Genomic DNA, 26964 nt, shown 5'->3' on the forward strand with positions numbered 1-26964 from the left:
GGCGACGCTGTTCTACTGACTTTTTTAGCCCCCCTAAATTATAGCTCCGCCCTTTGTTTTCTTTCGACTGGGTAGTGGATACGTTTCTTTTGAGCGCGAGGCGTCCTACGGTGAAGTTGAATGATTTTCGCGCCATCGTTTTGGAAAGTTACTTTTTCAGGTGGTTGAATTCGGGTTATCGCGTTTAATTTAATTGAAATTAACGTTTAATAATCAGTCTATGAGTTATAATAATTGAAATTCAACGTCAAAAGTGTACCATTAGTTATTTTTTGTCGCGTATTCGTCTGTCACAAAGGTGTAATCTCATCGTGACCATTAACAAGTAGGTAAAAAATTTCGCCCATTTTAAGGCCTATAATATCACGGGAGGGGGGAAGGTGAGAGAGGTTACAGCGGCGGATGTTTGAATGGCTTGAACCCCATGGGAAGCCGAGTAAAACCCCTCTTTTTTCCGGCCCCGTATTTATTACCGATCTTTTTAAACCACTGGCGTAGTGGCGTTCCAATTTTTTTTGTTGTTCGTTCCTCTTGGTCGTGAGAGAAGTTTGAAGTCCTTCAATTGATTATTTTTACAGGTGAACTATGAATCATTGAACGTAATAACGGCGTCGTCGTCTAAATTGAAATGCATAATTTTGATTGGCTTAGAGATAGACTACACTGTGAATTTATTCCCACAACGCGGTACATGTGTTAACCCTTGAAGGGAGTTTTATTTATACGAGACCTTTAAACTCGCGATCTAGACAACCATGTTGCGATTTTTAAGTAAGAGATTCGGGCGAAATACCGATAGACCAAAAACAAGGCTTGAAACAACTTTAGTACCATCAAAACCCAGCAAACATCTACTGCCATGCAAAGTTATTTTATTGGATGGAACTGATATTTCTGTGGATGTAACTGTAAGTTGATATGTTTTTATTGTCTATAGTTTGTATAGTGCAACTGGCGTACTTTTATGTGGTAGACTGCGATTCTAATTAGTTGCATTTAAGCATAATCAGAATTAGGCTTAGTTTGCACCCTCCAAACCCCCTTAAAATCGCTTTGTTGTGAACTTATCTTGCAAGAAAAGGCCCCCTTTTCAAAAAATATAACATCAACTGAGCAGCAAAAAAGTAGGGGCATATTTTATGAAATGTTTTCTACAGGGTAAGGTAAAGAAAACCGGTTTACCTAGCTTTTTTTCTAGAAGGACCCAACAGAACCTATTCTAGACTAAGACTCCCCCTTGGCTAATTTGACTTCCATGAAACCGACTTTTTCGTTGGCAACCGCCTTAAATTTTTAAAAAAAATTTTAAAAAACAAATTAAAAGAATTAAAAACATCGCTCAAAGGCCTAAAAACTTATACATAATTTTGCCATTAATTTAATTGACATTGCGATATATAAGTTATTAATTTCTGATAGCTCCCTAAAGATAAAGATAAAGATAAAGAAATAATTTTAATAAATACGCAGGGTTTAATGTTTTTAGGCCTAATTTTTCTCGTTAGGCTTAGAGAAGTTCGGTTTTTGGCAGTGGTCACAGTTGGTATATGAACCGTAAATAATTAATAATAAGATAAGTTGTTAGGGCCTTACTTGATTTTAACGGAGTCACGCTTTTTTAATATAAGAGATTCTTTCTCGAATTCTCCTGATAATTTGTCTTCTTTCAAATCTCTCTTTTAATTTGAAAGATCATTTTGTTTTGTCGCCGTTTTATCGCTTAGTGATTTCTTTTACGATTAACGCCCCCCTCTCGAAACTTAAACCCTCTTCGTAGGAAACCAGAGATGAATCCATCCAAGCCCTCTTATTATGTTTGCTTTGAAAATGAATTGAAAAGTTTTGAAGTGGCAGCCTAGTCATAATAATAAGCCCACACCAAATCTATTCCCCCCAGGGCGGCTGAGTCGCCAACCGATATACTTAGTTATTGCAGAGATATTTATTGTTAAATCAGTGCAGGCAATTTGATGCATAAATAGAGAAAGACTGCAAAAACTGTGAAAGAGGATTGAAATTCAAACCCTCCTTTTAGTGAAATTGTTTTTACTGTATATCATAAGTTTATAAGATATGTTGCCATAAGTTTGTCGCTGGTAACTTACAAACTGGAGCTTGTAATTTTGAAGTGAGTGAGGTAGGTCATAGATTCGAGGTAAAGCGAAGACCCCTGGTGAGGCGCTGCTGTCAAATTTGGGCTTAGTAATGCAGACTAAATAGGACCTAGATAGAACTTGGTCATGCATGCAAAATTAACCACCCAATGTAGGACTTCAGTTCTCGCTTCCGTCGTTCCCCCTCGAATTAGCTCGAGCTGTAACTTAGTCTCTAGAATTACCAAGTATGGGTAGTGTCATACTTATGGAAGGAATATATCTTATAAACTTATGATAATATGTAAGGGGTGCATTGCATTGCATTGCATTGCATTGTACCATCCCTTTTAAAAACTTTTGACCCCCTATCGTTTGCAAGATTATACCCCTTTGAGTGTCTACCCCCTCGTTATACAACTCTACCCAACCTGATATCTAGTTAAAGGTGGTATTAAGTTTCTAAATTATTTCCGGTGATAGGCTATCTACACCAATTACTCCAAGCCACAATTTCATTCAGTTCGGTTCACTCCATCTTAATTTGGGTATTGTTCTAAATCGTGTTCAACTTCCCCTTTAGTTAACTCCTTGTTTTAGAACTTATTCAAGGGTATGAGGTCAGGGCATGACCCTGGAAGAGTTTACGACTCGTGACCCTGAATCTGAATGGTCCATAAGGAAAATACGAGGGTTTATTTTTAGGTTAAAATAATTTCAGATAATTTGAACCTTGATTAAAATTGATTTGAAGACAATGGAAAATTGATTATGATTATCACTTGTTTAGGAATTAGGAAATGGTTCTATTGAACTGTCGTATATGGTTACGTTTGTTTTGAATTATAGACATCTGGATTAAATTGTAGATTAACTTTGTGATGGAATACGAGGCCATCTCAAGGACCTTTTGACCTGAGAACTTGTGAATTAACCATAGTTTCCTTTATTAGTTCCATCTTGGTCAGTTCTAAAATGATAACTCTTAACCGGAAGTCCATAAACGTAACCATATGAACAACTCCTGTAGCAAACATCTGAAACTGATTAGCCCTCGGTTTTCCTGTGATTAGGTTAGATGTAATAGTTAAAAAACGTTAACTATATTAGTCCCTAATTATTTTGAAATAAGTTAAGACGCATTTTAGTATTTTTTAAAAAAAGAGAAACATTTAATTTTGTAAAAATCGTAGGAATCAAAAAATATTATTTTTATTTAAAAATTCAAAAACGTTAAATTGTTTTTTAAGTCCTTTTAAAGTTTCTTTAAATCGTGGACTTTTGAGGAAATAATTTTAACAAGTAGCTTTACTTAATTAACACCACGAGATTGTAAAACATTTGAGCTATGTCAATTTTTTTGAGCAGCTGTAGTCTCATTTTTGGGCTCGTGCGATTCTTTTTGGAGATCATCATCTTGTTGTGAATTATTAGTTTTAACCTTTTTGGTTTCGTCAAAAGTTTTATGGCAGTGTTGACAACACGTTCGTCTCAACTCGGTTGTCATATGACACAACTTGTCTAACAATTTAATCTCCCTATCCTGTCTTAACGCTTCCAATTCCTTTTCATGACGCATTCTCTTCTCCTCCAGTTGAAAAAACCGTTCATCAGATTCCCTAAAGTAGTTAAATATTCTGTCCAGAATGTCTTGTACTAAATAGACATCTTCGCGAAGTTTAATGTTGTTAGTGGACGCGGTTCCTGTTTCATAATTGTAATATCTGGAACGTTTATGTTCAGGGGTTGGACCTTCTTCGGAGTCTGTTGATTCCTCGGAGACCCTATTAGCACCAACTACTTGTTGACTCACGTCCGAAAACGGCCGTTTATGGTACGATTTAGGCGATATTGGTCTATGGTAATGATAAATTCTGTGACCACCACCTTCCACTACGTTTTCTCTGGGACTACTACCTCTAAGTAGGTTATTAACCGCGTCACTACTGACGTGTAGATCCAATGGTTTTGTATCGTAGGCATCGTGATGTTTCGCGGTACCACCCGCGTTACCGTAGCTTTGCAAGTAATCCAAGTAACTTGACGCGCATGTCGATAGGTTTTCGTTACTGCTTGTTTCGTTTGGAGACGGAACTGATTGGTTTGTAGGCGATTGCCCCGCCGAGGCTGACGCGGATGTGTTCCCGAGTATTTCCTTCATCTGTTCGAAGTACTTGAATTTTCCTGGCAGGATATGTTTACCACCACTTGGACCGATTAGAGTCGAAGCCGCGACCGCGTTGGACGCCCTACCGAGACATAACCGATACTCGCGTTTAAGTATTTTGATTTTCTCCCGGACTTGAGCCGGTGATCGACGGATTCCTCTACGACTTAAGTCCTCGGATAGTTTTATAAATACTTGGTTGTCTCGACGCGTACCATCTAGTTCGCGTTGGACGCTCTTGTCACCCCATAACGCCAGTAATTGAGTGACTTCGCTGTCATCCCAGTATCGCGTACGCCATTCCGGGTTCTCCATTGATTGGTAGATGATTCTATTACCAACTCCGGGACCACTGTCACGTTGTCTTCGTTCTTGTTCTTCGAACTCTTCTCCCACACTGACAGCTTCTACCACCTCCAAGGTTTCTTCCGCAAGTTCTTTATCAATCTCGCTCCCTCTGCCTCTTCCTGGAATTTGGATGAGAATAAAGAGGTTGAGTTTCAAGGAAAGGAAAAAAAAAGATATTATTTCTTTGAATTCTTATTAATATGATGTCAAGTACGGAGAATTGTTTTTCGATTAGTTCCTTCATTGTTTCTTGGGATATTAAGGAGTAATTCGCGCTTGTGTTGTGTTGTGTCACCCCATGTTATTAACTTACTTGGACCTACTTACTACCTATAGTGTCAAAGTGTCCAATTGATGTGTCACTATTTATAAGTCATTATTGACTTTGCATCGAATTTAGGGAATTATTTTAAAGACTACCTATTTTTTTTTATCAAGTTCAATATTGTTTATACTTCGTCAGCATTGTTTTTCGATAGTTTCCCCTAACTATATCTAGGAAATAATTGATTTGATAAATTCATTTCAAATGAGTAATTTATTTTTCTTGATTTCCTCATTAATTGAAATACCCTTATCATTTCGGTCTTAAACCTGGTGTTAACTTAATGAACTGCTGATAAAAACAACTGATATCGTGAGAAATTACTTTTTTTTAAGTCATTCCGTACAGTAATTTCTACATTATTCTAATTAGTAAATCTAAATCTACGATAATTTAATTTCTAGGGTTTAACTTAATATCTAGCCAATAAAAACAAAATAGACCAAAAATAGACGAAAATTTAAAACCTTTTGGTTATGTAAGGTTACCAAAAAAAACTTGTATAAACGTTACAATTGAAATAATTCTCATGGTTCCATTTAATAACAAAGGAATCAGAAAAGAAAAATAGACCAAAAATAGACGAAAATAAATTAAGAAAATCCTTACCGTTATCCAAGGAAACTTCCACCGAAGTTTTTTTCCGTTTTCCGATCATACGTAACAAACTAATTCTCACTTCACTTCATGTCGTCATCGCAATCGATGATTCAAAAATTAAAACTCGTAATTTTAATTAATTAAAATCCCTTTAATTAACATTCATCAAAACGCGCCGGTGGCTTCTTCCTTCCAAGTAACGTGGTCGTGTACCGAAACCCGCAAGTAGAGTCCCTGGTAGGTTATGGTGTGTACCAGCGAAAGTACTAGGTCTTTGAGGACCAATGTCGTCGGTTCTGTGCCGTGTTGTGACTCGTGTTCGTAGGCATTTGGGATTGGGCTGCTGCTGCTGCAACGGCTTCTTCTTCGTCATCATCTCCTCAATCCGTTTCCTGTTTCTAGCGAGCCGACGTCGACGATTCCCAGTAATTCTGCTCCAGCGAAGGTTTTCCGGGAAACCAAAGAGAACCTAGCCTAAGCTTTGACGCTACTTGGCTTTTTGCAAAAAAGTTTGCAATGGGAAAACCGAAATTACGTTTTCTTTTTTATCTCTCTCTCTCTCTATCCTCTTTTAAAAACGCTCACTTGTTTTCCCGTACAAAACCGCATCGTTATAAATTTATCATGAAATTTGTTCCCCCCCCCTCCCTTCACCGTTTTAATATATGTACTGTAGCTTTAATTCTAATACGAATTATCTAGAAACGTTTTTCCATGGAAAGATACAAAGATATGGCTCCGAAATTGATATTTTGCTTATCGGTTCAGTTTCAATCGTAGTTTGCTTAGTTGGAGAGAGTAGGGGTGCCTTGATATACCGTGTTGAGTTGGAATGGGGTTAAGAGTTGTTGGTATAAACTGGGTGTGAAATTGGAATTATATTTATTCTATATAGCTCTCGTGACACGGTGAGTTTTTAGAAGTGGGTTAATATTTGAAGTTATGGGATTAATTTGTAAATGTGCAGTCAGTATGGTTTAACTTTACCGAAGCTCGTTTGTAAGCAACTTAAAGCAAGTATAGAGAGCTTTCAGTTGAGGAGGAGCCGAGTGTCGTGACATAATTTACGCAGCCATATTGGTGGGTTTAAAGCAGGAATGAAGCTGAGACCACCACCCAATATGGATGGCTACCAGAACAGCGGTAAGACTTGGGAGGGTGTGACGTACTACTATCCCATCTTAAAGCTCTCTATACTACAGAGAGAAAGGTACAGTACTGTAGCAGTTCAGTTTGAACTGGTACTAGACTTACTTGTCTCGTAAAGGACCTGGCAACACTGCACAGAAGTTACAAGGCTGTGTGAGAGAGGGGAGCCACTACAGTGGAAACTAGAGAAGTTTCTTTACTATATATATATGGCAACGTCATAACACTCTCTCTTACCTTAGCCTAATAGTATTCTCTCTTACAAAGTTGCCTCCAACGTTCATTCCCCCTCTACCGAAATTACTCTATAGGGAAAATGTTTCTTGATGACTTCGGGTTTTATCTACTTCCGCTTTATTCTATAACAGTTCTTTTTTATGTCTCGACCCCCTTTCACTGGTTTTGGTAATTTTTTCCTATTTTCCGAGAAAACTATTAAAATCTGTTTTGAAATCGGGGGTTCTTATATTTCGTCGGTCGGTCGCTGCTGGTGCTTGCTTATTCACTCGCTCTCTTTACACAACATCAATTCAACTCTCGCGGGTTAGAAGTTCCGGAGTTTAACATTTTTTCGTTGGAAAAAAGGGATTTTACCCATACTTAGTCTCGGAGGGTTATTTAGCTGGAAGAGTTAAAGGAAAAAGTGTCAAAACCCTCCCTCCCTGATTGGCTGCTCTCTCTCGCTCACTCTGGACCCCTGACCAATCAGGGTTATTTTCCTTCTTAGTGAAATGGGGGTACGGACTACGGAATGATGAAATATATCGTTATTATATTAAGAGATCCTAGATATTATGAAATACATCATCAGTGATATTATTTGTGTAATTTATTTAGTTACAATCGGATAATTTAAATGGGTACTTTGTAAGTTACCGGTAACGAACGGGAAATTATAATTAAAGGTACATTTTAATTACGACTTTTCTTGAAAAAATAATAAGAAGTTGCAGGAATATTGCCTCTGGCATAATTAAAAAAATATATAAAATTAAATTAACCATAATTCTTGGAAACTGTATATTATAATTACCGAACGATACATTTAATTAAGACAAATTTTATTCTAATATTCTAATAAAAATTTGAAAGAATTTTATCACTTGTGAAAGAAAAATCTTTTAAAAAAATTCGCCATGATAAAAACATTCGATATCCGAATGTGTATCATTTTTACCGTCTTAAGCTACCAAGCCATTAAAAATTCGAGCCCAAAACCACCCCCGTTTCAAAAGAAACCATGAATAAAAAAAAATAACATTGAACCGGTTTCTACATTAGAATTAATTCAAGGAATCAAGTTTGATGATGATGATGATTCATTCAACTCGATGAAATCTTTTAAAAATATTTTAGTCCCGCTTCCTTCCAATGTCCTCCAAACGGATTCCATCTTTTAATATTGAAAATATTTAAGGAAAAGAAGTCCAAAGACCCTGAACTTCTAATAAAAGTCTGGAGCGTGGCTGTATTGTACATAAGGATATTTTTATTAGTAGTCTAGCCGACTAGTGAGTAGCCCCCTTTAATTTTCGATTTCTGTTTAGTAGTCAAGGTATTTCCTTTACTATAGTCAGGGCTGTACATAATCTTATTCTTTTAGAGGTGGTCAAGATGACTAGTGAGTAGCCCCCGGACTTTGATTTATTTTAGTAGTCAAATGCCTTGACAAACCGGCTTATATACAGCCCTTGTCTGGAGCGGTAAACCAACTTTTATTTATGTTATGTTTTATTACCATGTACTACCAATCTTAACTTGACCCACAAAATGCTTCGATGTGTAAGTCCCCCCCCCCCCGAGCCAGGAACGAGGGGTAGGTCATTCACTCACTCTTGAAGTTAGTAGTTTTAAATGTTAATTGTGAGAACGCGTTAAGGCACAGATGCAAATTTGCCTGGTGTTATGCAAAGAGGAAGAGTTTGCTTTTAAGTTACCTCGAATTTCGACACGATTAAACTTGATTTCAGATGAATTAGAGTTAAATTTTACAAGAAATTAGTTGACTTCAGATGAATTAGAGTTAAATTTTACAAGAAATTAGTTGACTTCAGATGAATTTGCGTGGAAAGTTCAAAATCAGTTGAAATTAGTGGAATCCTTGTAAATTTTTGTGAATTTTCTCGAAGTCAGTTGAAATTATCACCTTTGACATGAAATTAGTGGGTGAAATCAGTACAATCCTAACGAATTTGGATGAATTCGAATTAAATTTCACATGAATTAGTTTGAAATTTAACGTGAAATGAGATTCTTAGCAAATTCACGTGAACTTAGCAATGGTGAAGTCCGTTGAAATCAATCAATTCTTTAATTCAGTCAAGTTCTTTAAAGTCAAGAGATGTTGAAAATAAATTGATATTTCCGGAGTGATTTAAACCTCGGCCGACCATCAATTACTAAGTGCTAGAATTTCTGGAAAAAAAGAACTCTCTTAAGAAGTGTCTCGACTTCTAATAAATTGTAAGAGATCGTTTTGAACGGAAAAGAACTTGAAAATAACCAGCATCCGAAACACTCTGGTTTGGGTACACCACTTGAAAGAAAACGTTTCCTATGAAGGAACTGGTTTCAACGAGACCTATTTATTCTCAAAGAAGGTATCAGGAGAAGGGCAAGTTTGGGAAAACAATCCATAAATTCGATATATGATGTATCATCTCTTGTACCGAGGCTAAAAAATGCCATGGACATCCGGTCTCTTGAGTGTTGTTACAGTTAACGTTTCCGACTTCTTCTATTTTTTTATTTCTTGACCTTTGGACTTGTAATCTTTATTTTTAAGAGTTTGTGGACCTACAATAGAGGTGTCGGACAGTTTTTAAGAAAAACAGTGGAGTCCCTAGGCCTTTTTTGGGGTAATTTAACATTTAACAGGGATAGATTTAATGTTAGAAGTAGGAATGGAGAACAGTAATCTGGGCGCGCGTCTAAGTCCCGGACCCCCTTCCACGGGACGGAGGGGGGGGTATGAAAGAAGAGGTGGGGGGTCATAGCGACAGAGGTAAAAAGGAATTACCTCCGTATTTTTCGTCGTCCCCGTCAGCAACGTCATCAAAACGTAGTTTAAGTGAGCCCCAATAAGATAATTTAAACTTTTCGTTACGTGTTGGAGGCAGGGGCTCTATACTGGGTGGTCTATGAGTCGGACTGAAGTAAATACTAACCGTTCTCCATTCCTACTTCTAAAATTCAATCTGTCCCTGCATATAAGATACCATTTCATAAACCCCAGAGTAACGTTCTTTCTTTTCACTATTAATATTTATATTTTATAAAATATTAAATACGTTTCAAATTATACTATATATTCTATTTCACCCCAAACATTTTTATTTTTTCGCCCAAGGAAGGTAGAGCGCCGCGGCTCATCGGAAGTCACTGACCCTAGGGCTAAACAAAACGTTTTTTCAACAAAAAAGAAAACGTGAGAATGGAATTAGGCTTAACGTCCCTTCAAGACATTAAAAATCAAGTTTAAGCTGCACTTCACACTAGGCCTAGACTACTACACTCCCCCAAATAATATAAAGTCCCAAAAATTTGACTTCACGCTGATAAAAATCGTGCTCATTGCTAAAAAACACATTTTAGTGAATCGAATTTGAGTGTTTAGATGTTGAACCATAAAGATATGTTCCATAAGTTTGTCCCTGGTAACTTAGAAACTGGAGCTTCTCATGAAGTGAGTGAGGTAGGTCATACATTCGAGGTAAAGCGAGGGAGGCCTGGTGAGGCGCTGCTGTCAAATTTGGGCTTAGTAATGCAGACTAAATAGGACCTAGATGGAACTTGGTCCTGCAAAATTAATTAACCACCGAGTGTAGGACTTCAATTCTCGCGTCCGTCGTTCTCCTTCTCGAACTAGCTCGAGCTGTAAGTCTCTCAGTAGCATTACGAAGTTTAGGTATTGTCACACTTATGGAGGAACATATCACTTATAATGTTATAATGGTGCAGACGAACCTTATGGTTTTCATTCGTATGTACCCTTGAGTTTCCCATCTTTTAATTAAAATGGTAATCAATACACTGTAACCGAAACATTAGTAATGCAGACTAAATAGGACCTAGATGGAACTTGGTCCTGCAAAATTAATTAACCACCGAGTGTAGGACTTCAATTCTCGCGTCCGTCGTTCTCCTTCTCGAACTAGCTCGAGCTGTAAGTCTCTCAGTAGCATTACGAAGTATAGGTATTGTCACACTTATGGAGGAACATATCACTTATAATGTTATAATGGTGCAGACGAACCTTATGGTTTTCATTCGTATGTACCCTTGAGTTTCCCATCTTTTAATTAAAATGGTAATCAATACACTGTAACCGAAACATAATGACATAAAAGCATCCATACACTTCACCTGGGCTTCTTCAGTCCTCTAGTTTTTTTTATAAAAAATGATCCAATTTTCAAGGATGAGTTAATTTAAGGTGTGTAACATTAATTGAAAATTTGCACGATATTAATAAAAATTGGAAAGGAATTTGTAGCTATATTATAAAACGAAGGTTTTCACTAGTTCTTAATAAAATTCCAGACTACTGCATTTACGCTTCGTTACTCTTGCGAAACGTTTTTTGAAAGCTACGTTTCTCCATTCCTAAACGGACGGAGTCGAAAGAAACCGAAAATGTTTCTTTCCACTTGTATTTGGTTGGAATCGGGATTCCGTTTAGAATAATATTGACCTTGTGACTCTTCTTAGAAAGTTCTCATAATCTAAATAGCTATTCCCAGAGATAGAAGTGTAGATGTCTTTTGCTTTTGATAGTCCTGTCTCTCTCTTCTTCCAAAGCGAAAATTAGGTATATGTGGAAAGAGATTCAAAGGTATTTCAAGGGAATTAGGTATATCGAGGGGATATTTACTAAGAGCATAAGTTTATAAGTGATATGTTCCTCCATAAGTATGACACTACCTATATATGCTTCGTAATGCTACTGAGAGACTTGCAGCTCGAGCTAGTTCGAGGGAGAACGACGGAAGCCAGAGTTGAAGTCCTACACTCGGTGGTGGTTAATTTTGAATGCAGGACCAAGTTCCATCTAGGTCCTATTTAGTCCGCATTACTAAGCCCAAATTTGACAGCAGCGCCTCACCATGCGTCTTCGCTTTACCTCGAATCTATGACCTACCTCATTCACTTCAAAATTACAAGCTCCAGTTTCTAAGTTACCAGTGACAAACTTATGGTGAACATATCTTATCAACTTATGCTTATATTTAGAATAATGAAAATTGGGCCTAAAATTAAAATGTTTGCTAAAAACCTGGGAAAGTCAAGGAATTTGAATATGATAATTTCATGGCAACACTGTTTGAGTTTTGTCCTAACTAACCTTGACAGTTCTAAAACAAAACGTCGAAGGTAATCTATGTACAGGGAATTTCAGAGTGGTTAGCCCCACGTGAGACGTTACAGGTACGGGTGCGAGATTTAGCAGTCGGTAAATTGCGCAGTCAAGCGAATGAGACTTAAATTAAAGAAATAAATTATCTGGCTTTGGTTAGCCTAGTCGAGTGGTTTAAGCCAGGCAGCCGCCTTTTTTTATTGGAAATAAGCAATTTATCAATGTGATTCTATAGTGTTTTTGTATAAGCCGAAAATATCCCATACCCATGACGAAGCCAAACAGGTGAGGCTGATTTCAAAGGGTTTCTAGATTAGATAAAGGTTGAGGAGCACTTGCTCGCTCGTACTCAATCCCAGAGTATAGACGAACCCTGTCCCGTATTGATATTAATTAATTTATTTTAATATTTTTGTGTTTGATTATGGCCTTGAATGAATGAATGAATGAATATCACGAGATGATGGTTATCTGCTGTAGATATTGGGAATGTTGGATCATTTTAGGGTTTGGGTTTTTTCTTTAACATGTGGGTTGATAACATTGCCTTGAAAATCAATTTAAGGTAAAGACCACAGGTTAAAGAATTTCTTTTTTTAATTTATTGAGTATTTAAAATAATTTATATTTAAAATTGGAGTCTTGTTCGCATTTGCAGTATTAAAGAAGATGCGAGAAATTATGATTTTAAAGGTCTCTGGGAAGGGGATCCGTGACGTAATGTTGTGTGAGGCCTGTAATTGGCCACACCTATAGTACAGCGCGCCAAAAACGTCTTCTTAGTTTAGTTATCAGAGATTGCACACTTGTGGTATAATATAAGAAAGCGGAGTTGCTTAGATTTTTATTTATTATTGTAGATTGTTACATGGTTTTTCAAGTCGGTGAGATAATTCTAACGGAATATTCCCTTTCTACAATTTCTCTGCAAATTGTTGTTTTGTTCTTGTTTCCATTTCTTTTGTTTCTTTAAAAAATTTTCTCGTCTCGTTTGAGAAGAGATGAAGCGTTAAATTTTCTTCCAACATCCATCGCCTTTACCATAAGTTCATAAGCTATTTTCCATTCCATAAGTTTGTTAATCTCTGGTAACTTAGAAACTGGAGCTTGAAATTTTGAAGTGAATGAGGTAGATCATAGATTCGAGGTAAAGCGAGGGAGGCCTGGTGAGGCGCTGCTGTCAAATTGGGGCTTAGTAATGCAGACTAAATAGAACCTAGATGGAACTTGGTCCTGCAAAATTAACCACCACCGAGTGTAGGACTTCAATTGACTCGCTTCCGTCGTTCCCCCTAGAACTAGTTTTCTCGAGCTGTAAGTCTCTGGGTAGCATTACGAACTTGTATTGGTAGTGTCATACTTATGGAAGGAACATATCACTTATAAACTTATGCCTCTTGCTAAAAGAGTAGAAACACTCACTGCTTTACGCAAATTGGACTTTCTCTCTGTCGACTTTTCGGTCCGATGATCTCAAATGTCGGCTCGTAAAAGTCGGGATAAAAAACTCTTCAACAATTTCTTGAGTATCTTACGATGATGGTGTTTACGCCCCCGCAATTTGAGAAAAAGGGTTCTGAACTCTGTTGGGATTCCAAGTAAATTTTATACTAGTTTTCTTTTCTATATCAGCTTTTAAGGTATTTTATTTTTTTTATTCGCCGGGGGACTTCCTTAAGCGTGTTAAATTTCTACCCGTCTTGAATCTCTCCTTCTTTAGTTTTATAATTTTTGATGAGTTCCAAAAAGTGGGTATGTTAGTTTCGTGGGTTGCCTTATTTTGATCACGTGGTTATGGCAGCATCCTGAGTTTTAAATTGCCGTCATTGGCCTTTGTATTTATGCGTTTGGACTGATGCTGTGTTTAATGACATTATCATTTTAGTTTGCTACTTGATTTTATTACGTCTTTTTAACTCTCTACTTTTGAAGATGGTTATTTTAATGTTATATAAATCATTAAAAATAATAAAAAAAATAATTATAAATAGGCCTTAATATCACTTGAAACAAATGACATTCCGTTTGGCGGGAAAATAATTATGTTATCCTAAAAAAGGCGCCAAATGTACGACCCTATATCAGGAAACTTATTTCGAAAACATTGTGACAACTCTATAGATACGTTTTGAACGAACTTTATTGTTATCTTCGTAAAGATCTATAATTAAAAAGCACAACAAAAAAAGGAAGAAAATTGGGTCAATTCCAAAAGTTGAAGAGCCAACTAATTTTAGTTGATTTATATTGAATTAATTACTAGATCCGGTATTAACAACGCGGCGAAGAATTTGGTGGGAACTATATAGGAACCAGTTTTGATACTAACGAAAAACATAATAAATAAATTTATCACCATGGTAGAAAAATAGTCGGAAACAAAATGAGAAAAAAAAATATTTTTAATTAACCGAAATAAACTAACCTCATTATCTTTGGGTCATCATTAAAGAAAAGAAAAGAAAATAATATATAATTTTATATTGGTTAAGGCCTTTAAGAGACACGCAAACTTTATCTGAAATATCTGACGTGGAACCGTTATTAAAATTCGCATCCATTGTTTAGAATTGAAATTATTTATTTTAAAATTTAATATTATTTAGTTAGTTCGTTGGTTTTGGTAGAAAGGCCCAGTTTAAAATTATTAAATAAAATTTAGAATAATTTTAATTTCACGTGCGAAGTTAATTAAATTAATTTGCCTTGTTAAATAATTTAGAACCGAGGGGGGTGTCACTCTGAAAGTAAAGCTCCATGGTAAAATTAATATTATAATTTTTATTTGAAAAAAATGATGTAAAATAATTAATACTATTGAAGAAGGTACGAGAAATTAAGTTTGTGTATCTTAGACCAAAGCTTAGACCTATTTGCGTAACACATCGGGTTTGTTTTGAATTTTTTTTTACTATTTCTTTTGTACGAAAGTCATTGCAGAGTGACTAGCATCTCTTCACAGGGTGAACGTGTTACTATGTGTGTTAATCCGCCCCAATCCAATTATAAAGAAAAGCGGCTTTAAAACTGTACTAGTAATTCAATAACATTTTCTTGGAGTTAAAATTTGACCCCTATATGACCCTAGAGGGTATTACATTTCAAGCTCTTAATTTTTTATAAACTCTTAAAATTCCAGTTGCAAAATCATTTCAATTGTTTGGAAATTGGGAAAACTCTTAAGAGGGTTTTTTATCTTCTAATATTTTGAAATATTTGGCATATCAGTAGTCAATGTTAAAAATGTCCCTTGAAAATTGTAGTGTAGTATTGTTAGTTGTCTGTCTCAGAAGGGTTTGCTTAATCTCTCTAATGTAGTAGACTATAAAGGTTATTTTAAAGGGGTACTATAGTGATTTTGAGCCCATTTTTGCCCATGATGCGATAAAACACGCGTTTAGGCTTCATTGTTGACGTTTGGGAAGGGTTTGCTTTAATCTCTCTATTATGGTAGACAATATATGTTATGTTAAAGTGATACTGGAGCTACTTTGAACCCATCTTTGCCCATAATTTGATACAGCTTTTTTAACGTCATTGTTGACGTTTGGAAAGGGTTTGCTTAATCTGTCTAATATGGTAGACAATATAGGTTATGTTAAAGGGATACTTAAGTTATTTTTAATCCATTTTTTCGTCTGATTCCGATGAAAACAAAACGATCCATTTTAGGCGCCATTATAGTTGGGTGCGGCATTTTTTGGTGTGTAGAAGAATTCGCTCCTTCATTTTTTTCTCTTCTCCCCTTGACACCAAGCTGGTTTTTTTTCTTTTCTTAAACAATTCTAGAATAATAATGAGAATTAGTTCCATAATCCTGATATTTTTGGGAGTGTATCCTTGCCATCCATAGAGGAGATAGAGAATTAAGAGGCCTCGTTTAACGGTTTGAGCTCCATGCAGCTTTTAAAATGAATAAATTGAACTCGTTTTGTGATTTTTAAATGAATTCTAGGGGCGGTAAATAATATAACATCTATAAATAGATCGATGTTTTCAAAATTATGGATTTATATACCTGTTGAATCGTCCGTCGAGGGGTGGTTTTATATTGGAAATAAACGGATATGATGGCCTCAAATCATGGCGTTTTACTTTACGGATTCTATTGGGTTATCTTACGTAATTGGGTGGGTGCAGTTTATATGCAAATTTTGAATGAATTAAAATATTTCTTTTATTTTTTCTAAGAAATATTGCTTCACCGTTTTAAATACTTATGAAGGAAGTATTAAGTAAATTAAAGGGACTGTAACATTTATATTTATACCCCAATTGAGTTTTTCCAAGCTTTGACCTAGCATTTAAGTGTTCCTAGGTTGAAAAGTACCCAGTTTTCAACTATTTTTTAGCAGTCAATATACCCATATAATAAAATAAACTTATCATATTTAAGTAATACTTCATATTCCCTTTATTATTCATACCTGTCTGATACAACACTCAAGATGATATCGCCGCACCTACATGCAACAGACGGCCGAACCCTCTTAAATTATTTTGCCTCTCTTAATACTCTTTCAACTAACCTTGTTCTTAGAAGATACCTTAAGGGGTAACGCCATGCAGCGCTTGAGCTCGACTCTGTCGGTGTTCAAGCTTGCTTGTACTTGTGTGGGTGTGAATACACTGTACATAACGTGTTGCTATAGCTGGCTTCTTTCGCAATTAAAATCTCCAATGACGTCATACGTTTAAAGAGAAACCTCACTTTCGATCTCATTTAAAATAAGTTCTCTTTAGAAGAAAAGCCAAAGACCGACCGCCTTGTTCACAAAATCTTTCTCCCTTTACTATTGTATAACCTAGTTTATATTTTTGCATAATAAATAACTTAAACAAATTACAAAGAACAGCCTTCAAGTACTACTGAGGGATACTATTTAGTTTATTCATTTATTTTGGCCTTATTCTTTAATTATGAATATTCAGATTGTCTCTCTTGATTTTAAAATTCACGTCTTTGGCTTCTTAAGTTCTTAACGAGCTACGTTTGCCCTTTTAGTAATTTAGAAATTTGTAGTTTTTGATAAAATGATTGGAAAACATTCATTAACCAACAGCTTCAAGTTCAGTCTTCAGCTGAAGGCAATGTTGTCAGGGCAAGTGCAAAAAAACTGAACTGAACGGGTGATAGGCTCACTAACGTTCTAGTAGTAACACTGGATTTAATGGAACACACAAAAGGCCTTAGTGAAAACCTGTACAGGGTGTTTCTAAAGGGTCTGTCAGAAATTATGGGGGATGGATGAACGTTCTTTGGACGATTTCGAGATGACATTTTGCTCCGAGAGTATTTTACAGATGACCCCGTAATTAAATTGAGCATTCTCTTTCAATTTCTTAATTAAATACTTTGACCAATCTTAACTCGATTTGAAACAGTGTCCCTTGGGGTGGGGAATGGAATGGATAGTAGACTAAAAATCGATTTCTCAAAGAACATAAGATAAATTTTATAACAGACTTATCAGAATCACACTGTATATTGAATTAGTAATCACTCAAGTGTAAACAAAGGTGCAAAATAAATAAAAAAGAAAGACTAACAACCGTCCCTAGAGTAACTGTCCCTTCGACACTATTGTCTATTGTTACAAAAATTATTTATCGTTGTTGCGGATGGTACTGTACTCAAGCTTGTTAATTAACAAAGTTTATTGTTAACAATATTTTCGATACAATATCGCTTATTTTTTGCTTATCTAGTTAAAAAAATGTATGTAAATTATTCGTTACGAGTGTATTTCTCTAATTACGCGTAAAATTTATTTATAGAAAAAAGCTACTGGCGCTGCTCTCTTGGAACAAGTTCATTATCATTTAGATTTAATTGAAAATGACTATTTTGGTTTGCAGTATACTGATCCAGCCCATGTCCAAGTCAGTGAACTTTCTTTTTATTTTTTAAACTCTTTTCGTTTTTCGTTTTAATATGAAAGTTGTTTTTTTAGTTTTTATTTTATTTAATAAATTAAGGATTAGGCCAATAAATTATTTTGGATTTAATTTATCTTTTTGTAGCATTGGTTGGATTGCACGAAACCTATCAAGAAACAAGTTAAAAGTAAGATTTTTTACGCTTATTATCTTGTTTTTAATTTTTTTCTTATCGATTTTGTGAAACGCGTGAATAGTTTTAATTTCCGCGTTTAGGATTTTATATATTTTTTGAGGGTGTGAACAAGAGTTATTTTTAAAATTGATATTTTTTGCGTAAAATAACAGTGTTTGGGTTGAAATAAGTGATTTTATTTCGGCAGTGCGTTGAAATTTTCAGTGTTTGTACAGAAAACTTTGGCGTGTTTAGATGCGGAGTACATTTTGTTGTAATTCTTGATGTAGCCCTAGTTTTTATGATTAATTTTAAGTTTTTAAGCTAAAAATTAATTGGAAAAGTATGGAAAGTGAAGTTCTTAGCGTGTTTTTAGTTGTAAAGTCTTCAGTCTATTGTGATTATCTCGATTTTGACGTGTTTTCGATTTAAAGATGAAACTAACTTAACAAATAATATTAAAATTCGCATAATTAATTCTTTTAGTTGGACCACCTTACACTCTAAGGCTCCGAGTTAAATTTTATACTTCCGAACCTAACGTACTACGTGAAGAACTTACTAGGTATAGACACCATCGTCATAAGTTTATAAGATATGTTCCTTCCATAAGTATGACACTTCCTATACTTCGTAATGGAGTCTTACAGAGAGCTAGTTCGAGAATCTATGACGTTTCACTTACGTCACTTCACTTCATAACAAGCTCTCAGTAACCGGAGATTAACAAACTTTTGGTGAACATCTTATAAACTTATGATATAGTATCATACAATCGATCTACAATTTAATAATAATAATAAAATAAATAATGCCCATTGTTTTAAAAAGTACATTAATTAATTGCCGGTTCACTTTCCCACGGATAGATATTTATTTTTCCTTCAATTAAAACAAGACATTCTGAATGGTAGACTACCTTGTCCTTATCAAACCGCCGTTGAATTGTCCGGATACGCCTTACAATGTAAATAACGTAGTTTTAATTAACACCACGCGGCCTGAATAATTAGCTTAAAATCAATTAAATGTTATTTAGCCGAATTGGGTGATTACGATGAAGAAATACATACTGCCGAATTTATTTCGGAATTCCGATTTGTTCCCGAACAAACGGAAGATATGGAAGTCGATATTTTAGAATTTTTTAAAACTTGCAAGTACGTCACGCAGAGAACTATAGCTAATTAACTTAATTAGTTTGAGAATATAAATGAATTTCCATTTTTCGTTATTAAAAAAAGGGGTCAAAATCCAGCTCAAGCTGAATTAAACTTCCTAAGCAAAGCTAAATGGTTAGAAATGTACGGTGTGGATATGCATACCGTTTTGGTAAGACTAGATTTACTACCCTGGCCTATTTTTGGCCTATTTCGGTGGTTAAACGTATCTTAAAAATCTTTAGGGTAAAGATGGTAATGATTACTCCTTGGGTTTAACCCCAACTGGCATCCTAGTTTTCGAAGGCAGCACTAAAATTGGCCTATTTTTTTGGCCTAAAATTACGCGTTTGGATTTTAAAAGTCGTAAATTGACTTTGGTTGTAGTTGAAGACGATGATGAGGTTAGTTTTTTTAGGGTTAATTATAGCTAGGCGAATTTAAATTTAATTTGACGGTTTAATTAAAGGGTAGGGAACAAGAACATACTTTTGTGTTTCGGTTACATAACCAAAAAGCGTGCAAACATTTATGGAAATGTGCCATTGAACACCATGCATTTTTCCGATTGAGGGGACCAGTAAAAGGACCGAATTCCAGGCAGAATTTTTTTCGGATGGGATCGAGGTTCAGATACAGGTAAATTAATTTTTAATTGCCATTCTAAGCGTTGATAAGCCTATAATAGGTTGTGTCTGATAAGTCTGGCATCAGAAACACCCTTTATATCTCCCCTTACGTTATAAATGATTCCTTGTTATTTAATTGGTCCCATTTCTATAAAAACCTTAGTGTTTTAATAATCATTCATTTAGGCGTCGAGACAAACCTAAGTACCACTCTTGAATTTTAATTAAGCAAGCCTTTCCTTATCTGACCTTAAAAAATGTAATTAGTTTTAACACGTGTTTAGTTCCGAGTTAATTATAATAACAGTCCAATGGTTTCATCTATAGAAACATTTTTGAACGTACGTTATCTAAGTTGAAATTCTTTTGGGGTAAAAAAAAAAGAAAACTAGTTTTATGTCGCGTACTTCAAGTCAAGGAGGAAAGGTTTAGTTACTTAAGAACTTGAATCATCGAGGAAGTACAATATTAGAGGTTATGTAATATATTTCTTGTTATGGCGAAAGGGTCAATGAAATGGTTTTGAAGGACTTGCTGGTTGTTGTTGTTTTGTATTTTAAATTAATTGGGACTCATGGCCATTTTGTTTTGGGTCTAATTTGTTTAATAAGATTGGGTAGCACTTGAGTAGGACACTGAATGTTTGCGTACACCAGAGTTTCAAAGTGTCCTGTTCTTAATTAGAAGTCAGGGATAATATATAAGTCAGGGATTTAAAGTTTCGTCCTAAAATGTTAAGGATAGTTCGGGGTTTTCGTTCGGTGTATCAAACCATGATTGCTACGAGCAATGATAAATACGGGCCCAGTTGTTATCATGTAGTGGACTCTGGTAAACACTTACTTAAAATGGTCCCAGGGCTATTGGTTGCAAAATTTGGTCAGGGATAAGCAGCTGAGAATTATAAAAAGTTCGTCCGAACCCTGTTTAACGAAATGAAGTTAATTATGGTTTATTAGTGGTCGCACGGAATTTCAAACAACGCAGCACAAGGCGAGGAGGACGGTTCAGTTCGAGAGACGACCGAGTCAGCGTTATTCACGTCGGACGACGCACGAACGTCAACAACAAAGTCGAGAAAACAGAGAACGAAATCGACACAATCACGAAACATCATCCGCTTCGGGAGCAACTTCGTCGATCCCAACCAAGACTTCGAATGAGACATCGATCATTTCAGTGACGGGAGTCAACAATAACATTAACACTTCCTCCTCCGTCACAACAACAACCACCCCCGCCAATAGCCACCTCAATTCGCCAAAAACAACCGCAACCATGACCAGTATAGCCGTAACATCTCAAAGTATTACGGAAACTAACAACAACAATAATAATAATCCGGCTGAGATGGCTTCGTTGATATCATTACCCGAGAGTGCCGGAACAGTTATAACATTGAGTGGACCAACTCCTCCTAAAACTCCAGTCGTTTCCACATCGAACGGGACCAATAATTCGGCCGAGGAACGTCTTGATAATCTTATTAAATCTCTAACCAAGGAAAAATCTAATAACATTTCCATGGAAGCCAAAAACGAATATTCGGCGTCGCCAGTTTCCAGACGAACCGAAGAAACTTTGGTGGTTGAATGTTCCAACGCGACAGGCGCTGGAGAAGCCGAAGCTCTCGCTGCTAAATTGAAAGGGTTAGATTCCCCTGGAGCCGTTAAAGCCAAAACAGCGAAAGAAATTGCCATTGCAAACCTACAAAATAATCAAATGCTACCCACAAGTGGTGGCGCGAGACCTTTGCCCTTAGATCAGAGGAAATGCAACGTTTTAAAAGCCAAATTAGAGGAAGAACTCAAAAAGAGTTGAGTGTTTTAATACGAGATTTTTATTATAGTAATCCGCATAATATGGATTTCTATTGTTTTTGTCGATGTATAATTTCTATTGTTTAATTTTCTTATCCTCTCTTCATTCCCAAAAAGGTGAAAAGTCCCCGCTTATAAGTGAAGATCTGGTACATTATCCCGAGGATCCAGTCACTGAGAAAGTGAAGGTCACAGTCATTAATGGGTAACTATTGTTTTCTATATGTTTCTTAAAAGTATTTTGGTGACCCCACCCCTTTAAACAATGTTTGGAATTTTAAAATAGGATTGGATTAGATAAAGAAAGTGTTAACAACGAAAAAGATTATAACAAATGGTAAGGATAAGCTAACGTAAACTTAGCAAACAAAATGGCTGCCATTATCGTTGTTTAGTATTGTGTTATATAGTTTTTAGGCATAACGTACGTGGTGTAGGTTTTAGACCAAAGTAGGCTTAACGTTCTTTGTGTAGGTTTTAGACCAAAGTAGGCTTAACGTTCTTTGTGTAGGTTTTAGACCAAAGTAGGCTTAACGTTCTTTGTGTAGGTTTTAGACCAAAGTAGGCTTAACGTTCTTTGTGTAGGTTTTAGACCAAAGTAGGCTTAACGTTCTTTGTGTAGGTTTTAGACCAAAGTAGGCTTAACGTTCTTTGTGTAGTTTTTAGACCAAAGTAGGCTTAACGTTCGTGTTGTAGTTTTTAGACCAAAGTAGGCTTAACGTTCGTGTTGTAGTTTTTAGACCAAAGTAGGCTTAACGTTCGTGTTGTAGTTTTTTGCGCCAAGTTATAAAGTAAGCTTTGAATTTGACCTTCAAGATATATGGCGTCCATTCTGTGGTTCCATTGTATGTTTCGCCAGATGCTTGTATTCGTTTTTTATATAAACATTGTGTTTCTAATTAGCGGTACTTGCAGTAAAATCGTTCGCAAGTCTTCGCTAACTGACGAGGAGTCTCAAAGTCCGTCGCCCACGACTAACAACACTAACCCCTTCTTTTCCGTGGTAGGTATTTGTTTGAATTCGTCTAAAATTTGTATATAACTCCGAGTTTGCGGCACGCAATTTCATATTTTTTTTGTTGTAGTTGTAGTTTTAGTATGATTATATTGTTTTTGAAACGATCGAGTAGTGAATACCGCTTGACGTAGTAGTAATTTAGTAACCTTGTTAACATTTTTAGGTCCCTACGTCTAAGACTAAATCCCCTGAATTAACAGAGAGTGCTAGTAGAGATGACGAGGATTCTGATAGCGAGGATACGGCTTTATTAATACCATCCGCTAGTTCGGCTAGTAATAACCCTTTTAACACGATAAACGTAACCCCTACTATCATAGCCGTTAACTCTGGCGCGTCTAATTCGACATCAAGTCACGATAAATCCATCGAAATTGAATCTGTTAACAAACCAGATATTACTCCTTCGCATTTTAACGCGAATTCCTTAACTAGAAAGAAACCTGCCAAAGAAAACCTTAATAATTCCGGGATAGCCAGACCTAAAATACCCATATTGGTTTCCCAATCTCAAATTCGACCTCCGGGAACTGTTAGTCCACCAACAATCTTTAGTTCTCCGACTCATAGTAAAATCCCTAGTGTTGTCGGTACCAGATCGAAAATTCCAAGCGTGGGAACTCAGTCTTCGGTTAAAATACCAGTTATGGTTAGCCAATCGACTATTGTCAAACAGCCATCGACTTCCAATAGTAGCCAAATTAGTAAAAGTGCCACACCCACTGTACCACCACCTACTGTAGTTTCCAAAATCCCCACGGCCCTAAAATCCCCCGAATCGTCCTCTAACTCAGCCTCTCGAGTTTTGTCGGGTAATAGTCTAGAGGATGGGAATGGTGAAGCGTTGTTGGTGGGCAAAACTCCTTCAGCTACTGGGACTTCGGAATCATCGGAACCATGGGTTGTTACTGTAAGTGGTGATAGGTGTTTTTCTCCCCTACTACAATCAATCAATTGGGTTCTCTCTAGGTGCGTCCTCTTACCTCTAATGTCAACCAACGTTTGTCCCCATTTTCTCTTTAATGTTTTATGTTTTTTCGTATTTGCACGTTAATTGTTCTTTGCATGTTTTACATTTCAAAAAAACCTTAATCCCATCATTTGATTTGAATTGATTTGTGTGTTAAATTAAAACAACATTAATATTAAGTTAATTGGAATCTACCAGCTCAAAATGGCAATCATCTGTTATCTACTTATGATTTAGGCCACAGATGCCTGCTATCGTGTTAATTGACCTTATTCCTGATCAACGCCACCGAGGCGTAGCGGCGACTTTTGGAACTATAATAATACGGTAGCCAATTACAGGTGGCGGTGGAGTCGATGTACTCTGATGGAGATCTGTTATTTTCTCTGTTTTGATTATTACCGCTTCAACTTCAAAAAACACGTTTTAACTAATTATTATTAACCTAATAATCTCCAAATAGACCAAAATCGAATGAAAACTTACTCCGAAAGTCTTATTTCATAATATTAGACAGAATAAGAAAGGTGAAATCAACTTTTAATACTTTTGAAACCATATCGCTTGTTAAGCCTTGGCTATTCACATGATTCAAAATAGAGAAAGTAACAGATCTCCATCAGAGTCCATCGGCTCCAGCGCCACCTCTGATTGGCTACCGTATTATTATAGTTCCAAAAGTCGCCGCTACGCCTCGGTGGCGTTGATCAGGAATAAGGCCAATTCTTTATGTACAATGTAATAAGGTTTGTGTCTCTGTGTTCTTTTTTATTATAAACGTGTAATAGGAGACATCATTCGCGGGTGCAAATCCAATTACACGATCCGTCTCGTCCGCGAGTGCCAGAGCCATATCCGTCCATTCTTTAAAACGTACTCCCTCAGGGATAACACCTCCGATTATCGGCGTTTCACCTTCAAGCAACGTCCCAACTTGGCAGGGTGAAAGTTTGTCCAGACGCGAAAGTGACTTGAGGCGAACAGTTATGACAACTGAACTCTAAATCGCCTTTAAAAACACTTTATTTTACAACATTTCCATCCTTAAACATTCTGAGAACATAGTTTTTTGGGTAGAAAATTACCATCAAAATGGCGGAAAGTAATTTCCAATTTTTATCGAGAACGTATAGTTTTTTGGGGGGGGGGGTAGAAAATTACCCCCAAAATGGATGGATGGAGGAAAGAAATTTCCAATTATTATAAAAGTTTCGAATTCCATTTTTAATTTTTAAAACCTAACGAAACTTTTATTACGTCATAGAGAAGCAACTATTTTTTAAGCACACATTTTTAATTGACAAATTTATTTTCTTTTTGCCTACAAACTTCCCCCCAATATTTTTTTTAATTATTATTATTATTATTATTAAAAGTACAATTTAATGAATTTATTAACTCGTTATAGAAATTTAAACAAATTAAGTTTATAAATATCCACGCGTAAAACATTTTTTATTTATGTTTTATTAATTCTTCCTTAACTTTAATTCCAATTTTCAGGTAAACTTTTTTAGGTAAAATATTAATGATTAACCTTAAATTAATCCCTTACAGTTAAGTTTATTGTAGGGTTAATTAAACTAGCGCGCGTATTTAAATCTTTGTTGAGCAGCTTGATAAGTGTCATACGTCCAATCCAATTACATACAAAATATATTTCGTTTGTAGAAGCGTATATACGTAAGTACTTCTAGTTATATACTTTCGATTTGAATATTGAAAAGACAATACAGGCAACGGTCATATTATAGTGCCATCCATTTTTTAATTTAAACTGTTAATTGACTGTGATAAGTCAACGTAAATTTTCCTACTACTACCGTCCACACAGTTGGTCCAGTTTTTTACAAAATGTAGACAAAAATTGGGATTTTATTATACTAACAAGTACTTTATATATTACGATGTATCTTGTGCCTAAATTCCTTCTCGAGGTTTTTACACTATAACTATTTGTTTGTACGCATTTTTCGAAAACCCCACGTTGTGTTTACTGTTTCCTTCGTAGATGTAAATAAAAATACACTTATGAAAAATCATGATAAAAATTGGTTTTTGAAATAGGCCTATTTTTTCCGTTCTTGTTGAGACTTGCCTAGACTCCGTTTCTTGTCATGGTTCGTACAACTTTTTGAAAACCGATTCCAATGATCGAGTTTTCCAGGTTGTTTTGCCTATAATCTTCCCGGAGTTTTCCAGGTTGTTTTGCCTATAATCTTCCCGGAGTTTTCCAGGTTGTTTTGCCTATAACCTTCTCGGAGTTTTCCAGGTTGTTTTGCCTATAACCTTCTCGGAGTTTTCCAGGTTGTTTTGCCTATAACCTTCCCGGAGTTTTCCAGGTTGTTTTGCCTATAACCTTCCCGGAGTTTTCCAGGTTGTTTTGCCTATAACCTTCTCGGAGTTTTCCAGGTTGTTTTGCCTATAACCTTCCCGGAGTTTTCCAGGTTGTTTTGCCTATAACCTTCCCGGAGTTTTCCAGGTTGTTTTGCCTATAACCTTCCCGGAGTTTTCCAGGTTGTTTTGCCTATAACCTTCTCGGAGTTTTCCAGGTTGTTTTGCCTATAACCTTCTCGGAGTTTTCCAGGTTGTTTTGCCTATAACCTTCTCGGAGTTTTCCAGGTTGTTTTGCCTATAACCTTCTCGGAGTTTTCCAGGTTGTTTTGCCTATAACCTTCTCGGAGTTTTCCAGGTTGTTTTGCCTATAACCTTCCCGGAGTTTTCCAGGTTGTTTTGCCTATAACCTTCCCGGAGTTTTCCAGGTTGTTTTGCCTATAATCTTCCCGGAGTTTTCCAGGTTGTTTTGCCTATAATCTTCCCGGAGTTTTCCAGGTTGTTTGCCTATAATCTTCCCGGAGTTTTCCAGGTTGTTTTGCCTATAATCTTCCCGGAGTTTTCCAGGTTGTTTTGCCTATAATCTTCCCGGAGTTTTCCAGGTTGTTTTGCCTATAATCTTCCCGGAGTTTTCCAGGTTGTTTTGCCTATAACCTTCTCGGAGTTTTCCAGGTTGTTTTGCCTATAACCTTCTCGGAGTTTTCCAGGTTGTTTTGCCTATAACCTTCTCGGAGTTTTCCAGGTTGTTTTGCCTATAACCTTCTCGGAGTTTTCCAGGTTGTTTTGCCTATAACCTTCTCGGAGTTTTCCAGGTTGTTTTGCCTATAATCTTCCCGGAGTTTTCCAGGTTGTTTTGCCTATAATCTTCCCGGAGTTTTCCAGGTTGTTTTGCCTATAATCTTCCCGGAGTTTTCCAGGTTGTTTTGCCTATAACCTTCTC

General features: G+C 36.2%; 2 protein-coding genes across 4 annotated transcripts; one reads left to right on the forward strand and one right to left on the reverse strand.

Annotated features, from left to right (window-relative positions):
• The first annotated feature begins 74 nt into the window (after window positions 1-74).
• On the forward strand, window positions 75-25729 carry LOC149709886 (uncharacterized). 3 transcript variants are annotated; one of them, XM_089858122.1, is made up of 16 exons: window positions 75-325; window positions 579-908; window positions 17817-17921; window positions 18063-18105; window positions 18580-18658; window positions 18963-19060; window positions 19133-19253; window positions 19338-19425; window positions 19499-19657; window positions 19723-19892; window positions 20842-21698; window positions 21820-21907; window positions 21989-22039; window positions 22606-22705; window positions 22884-23630; window positions 24479-25729. In XM_089858122.1, the coding sequence occupies exons 2-16, from the start codon at window positions 756-758 to the stop codon at window positions 24692-24694; spliced, it is 3075 nt and encodes a 1024-aa protein (XP_089714248.1). In that variant the 5' UTR covers window positions 75-325; window positions 579-755; the 3' UTR covers window positions 24695-25729. The 3 variants fall into 3 exon arrangements, with proteins under 3 accessions (XP_089714248.1, XP_089714249.1, XP_089714250.1); XM_089858123.1 differs by having other exon boundaries at window positions 22618-22705; XM_089858124.1 differs by lacking the exon at window positions 22884-23630.
• LOC149709887 (uncharacterized) lies at window positions 3284-6091 on the reverse strand. The gene is made up of 2 exons (XM_089858117.1): window positions 5543-6091; window positions 3284-4727 (listed from the first exon to the last, which is right to left on the reverse strand). Exons 1-2 carry the CDS (start codon window positions 5589-5591, stop codon window positions 3445-3447), a joined length of 1332 nt encoding a protein of 443 aa, XP_089714243.1. The 5' UTR covers window positions 5592-6091; the 3' UTR covers window positions 3284-3444.
• Window positions 25730-26964: the final 1235 nt, after the last annotated feature.

The sequence above is a fragment of the Phalangium opilio genome, unplaced genomic scaffold (assembly GCF_054372755.1).
Source record: "Phalangium opilio isolate 3A_F unplaced genomic scaffold, DU_Popi_V2 ptg000011l_1, whole genome shotgun sequence".
Lineage (NCBI taxonomy): Eukaryota > Metazoa > Arthropoda > Arachnida > Opiliones > Phalangiidae > Phalangium > Phalangium opilio.

What these genes read in the sequence shown, in the direction of transcription:
- LOC149709886 (XM_089858122.1), top strand. Translation starts at nt 756, where the DNA reads ATGTTGCGATTTTTAAGTAAGAGATTCGGGCGAAATACCGATAGACCA. An exon ending in TATCAAGAAACAAGTTAAAA is followed by an intron (nt 18,106 to 18,579) that starts GTAAGATTTTTT and finishes TAATTCTTTTAG; the next exon opens with TTGGACCACCTTACACTCTA. An exon ending in GAAAAAGATTATAACAAATG is followed by an intron (nt 22,040 to 22,605) that starts GTAAGGATAAGC and finishes GTTTCTAATTAG; the next exon opens with CGGTACTTGCAGTAAAATCG.
- LOC149709887 (XM_089858117.1), bottom strand. Translation starts at nt 5,591, where the DNA reads ATGATCGGAAAACGGAAAAAAACTTCGGTGGAAGTTTCCTTGGATAAC. An exon ending in GGAAGTTTCCTTGGATAACG is followed by an intron (nt 4,728 to 5,542) that starts GTAAGGATTTTC and finishes TCCAAATTCCAG; the next exon opens with GAAGAGGCAGAGGGAGCGAG.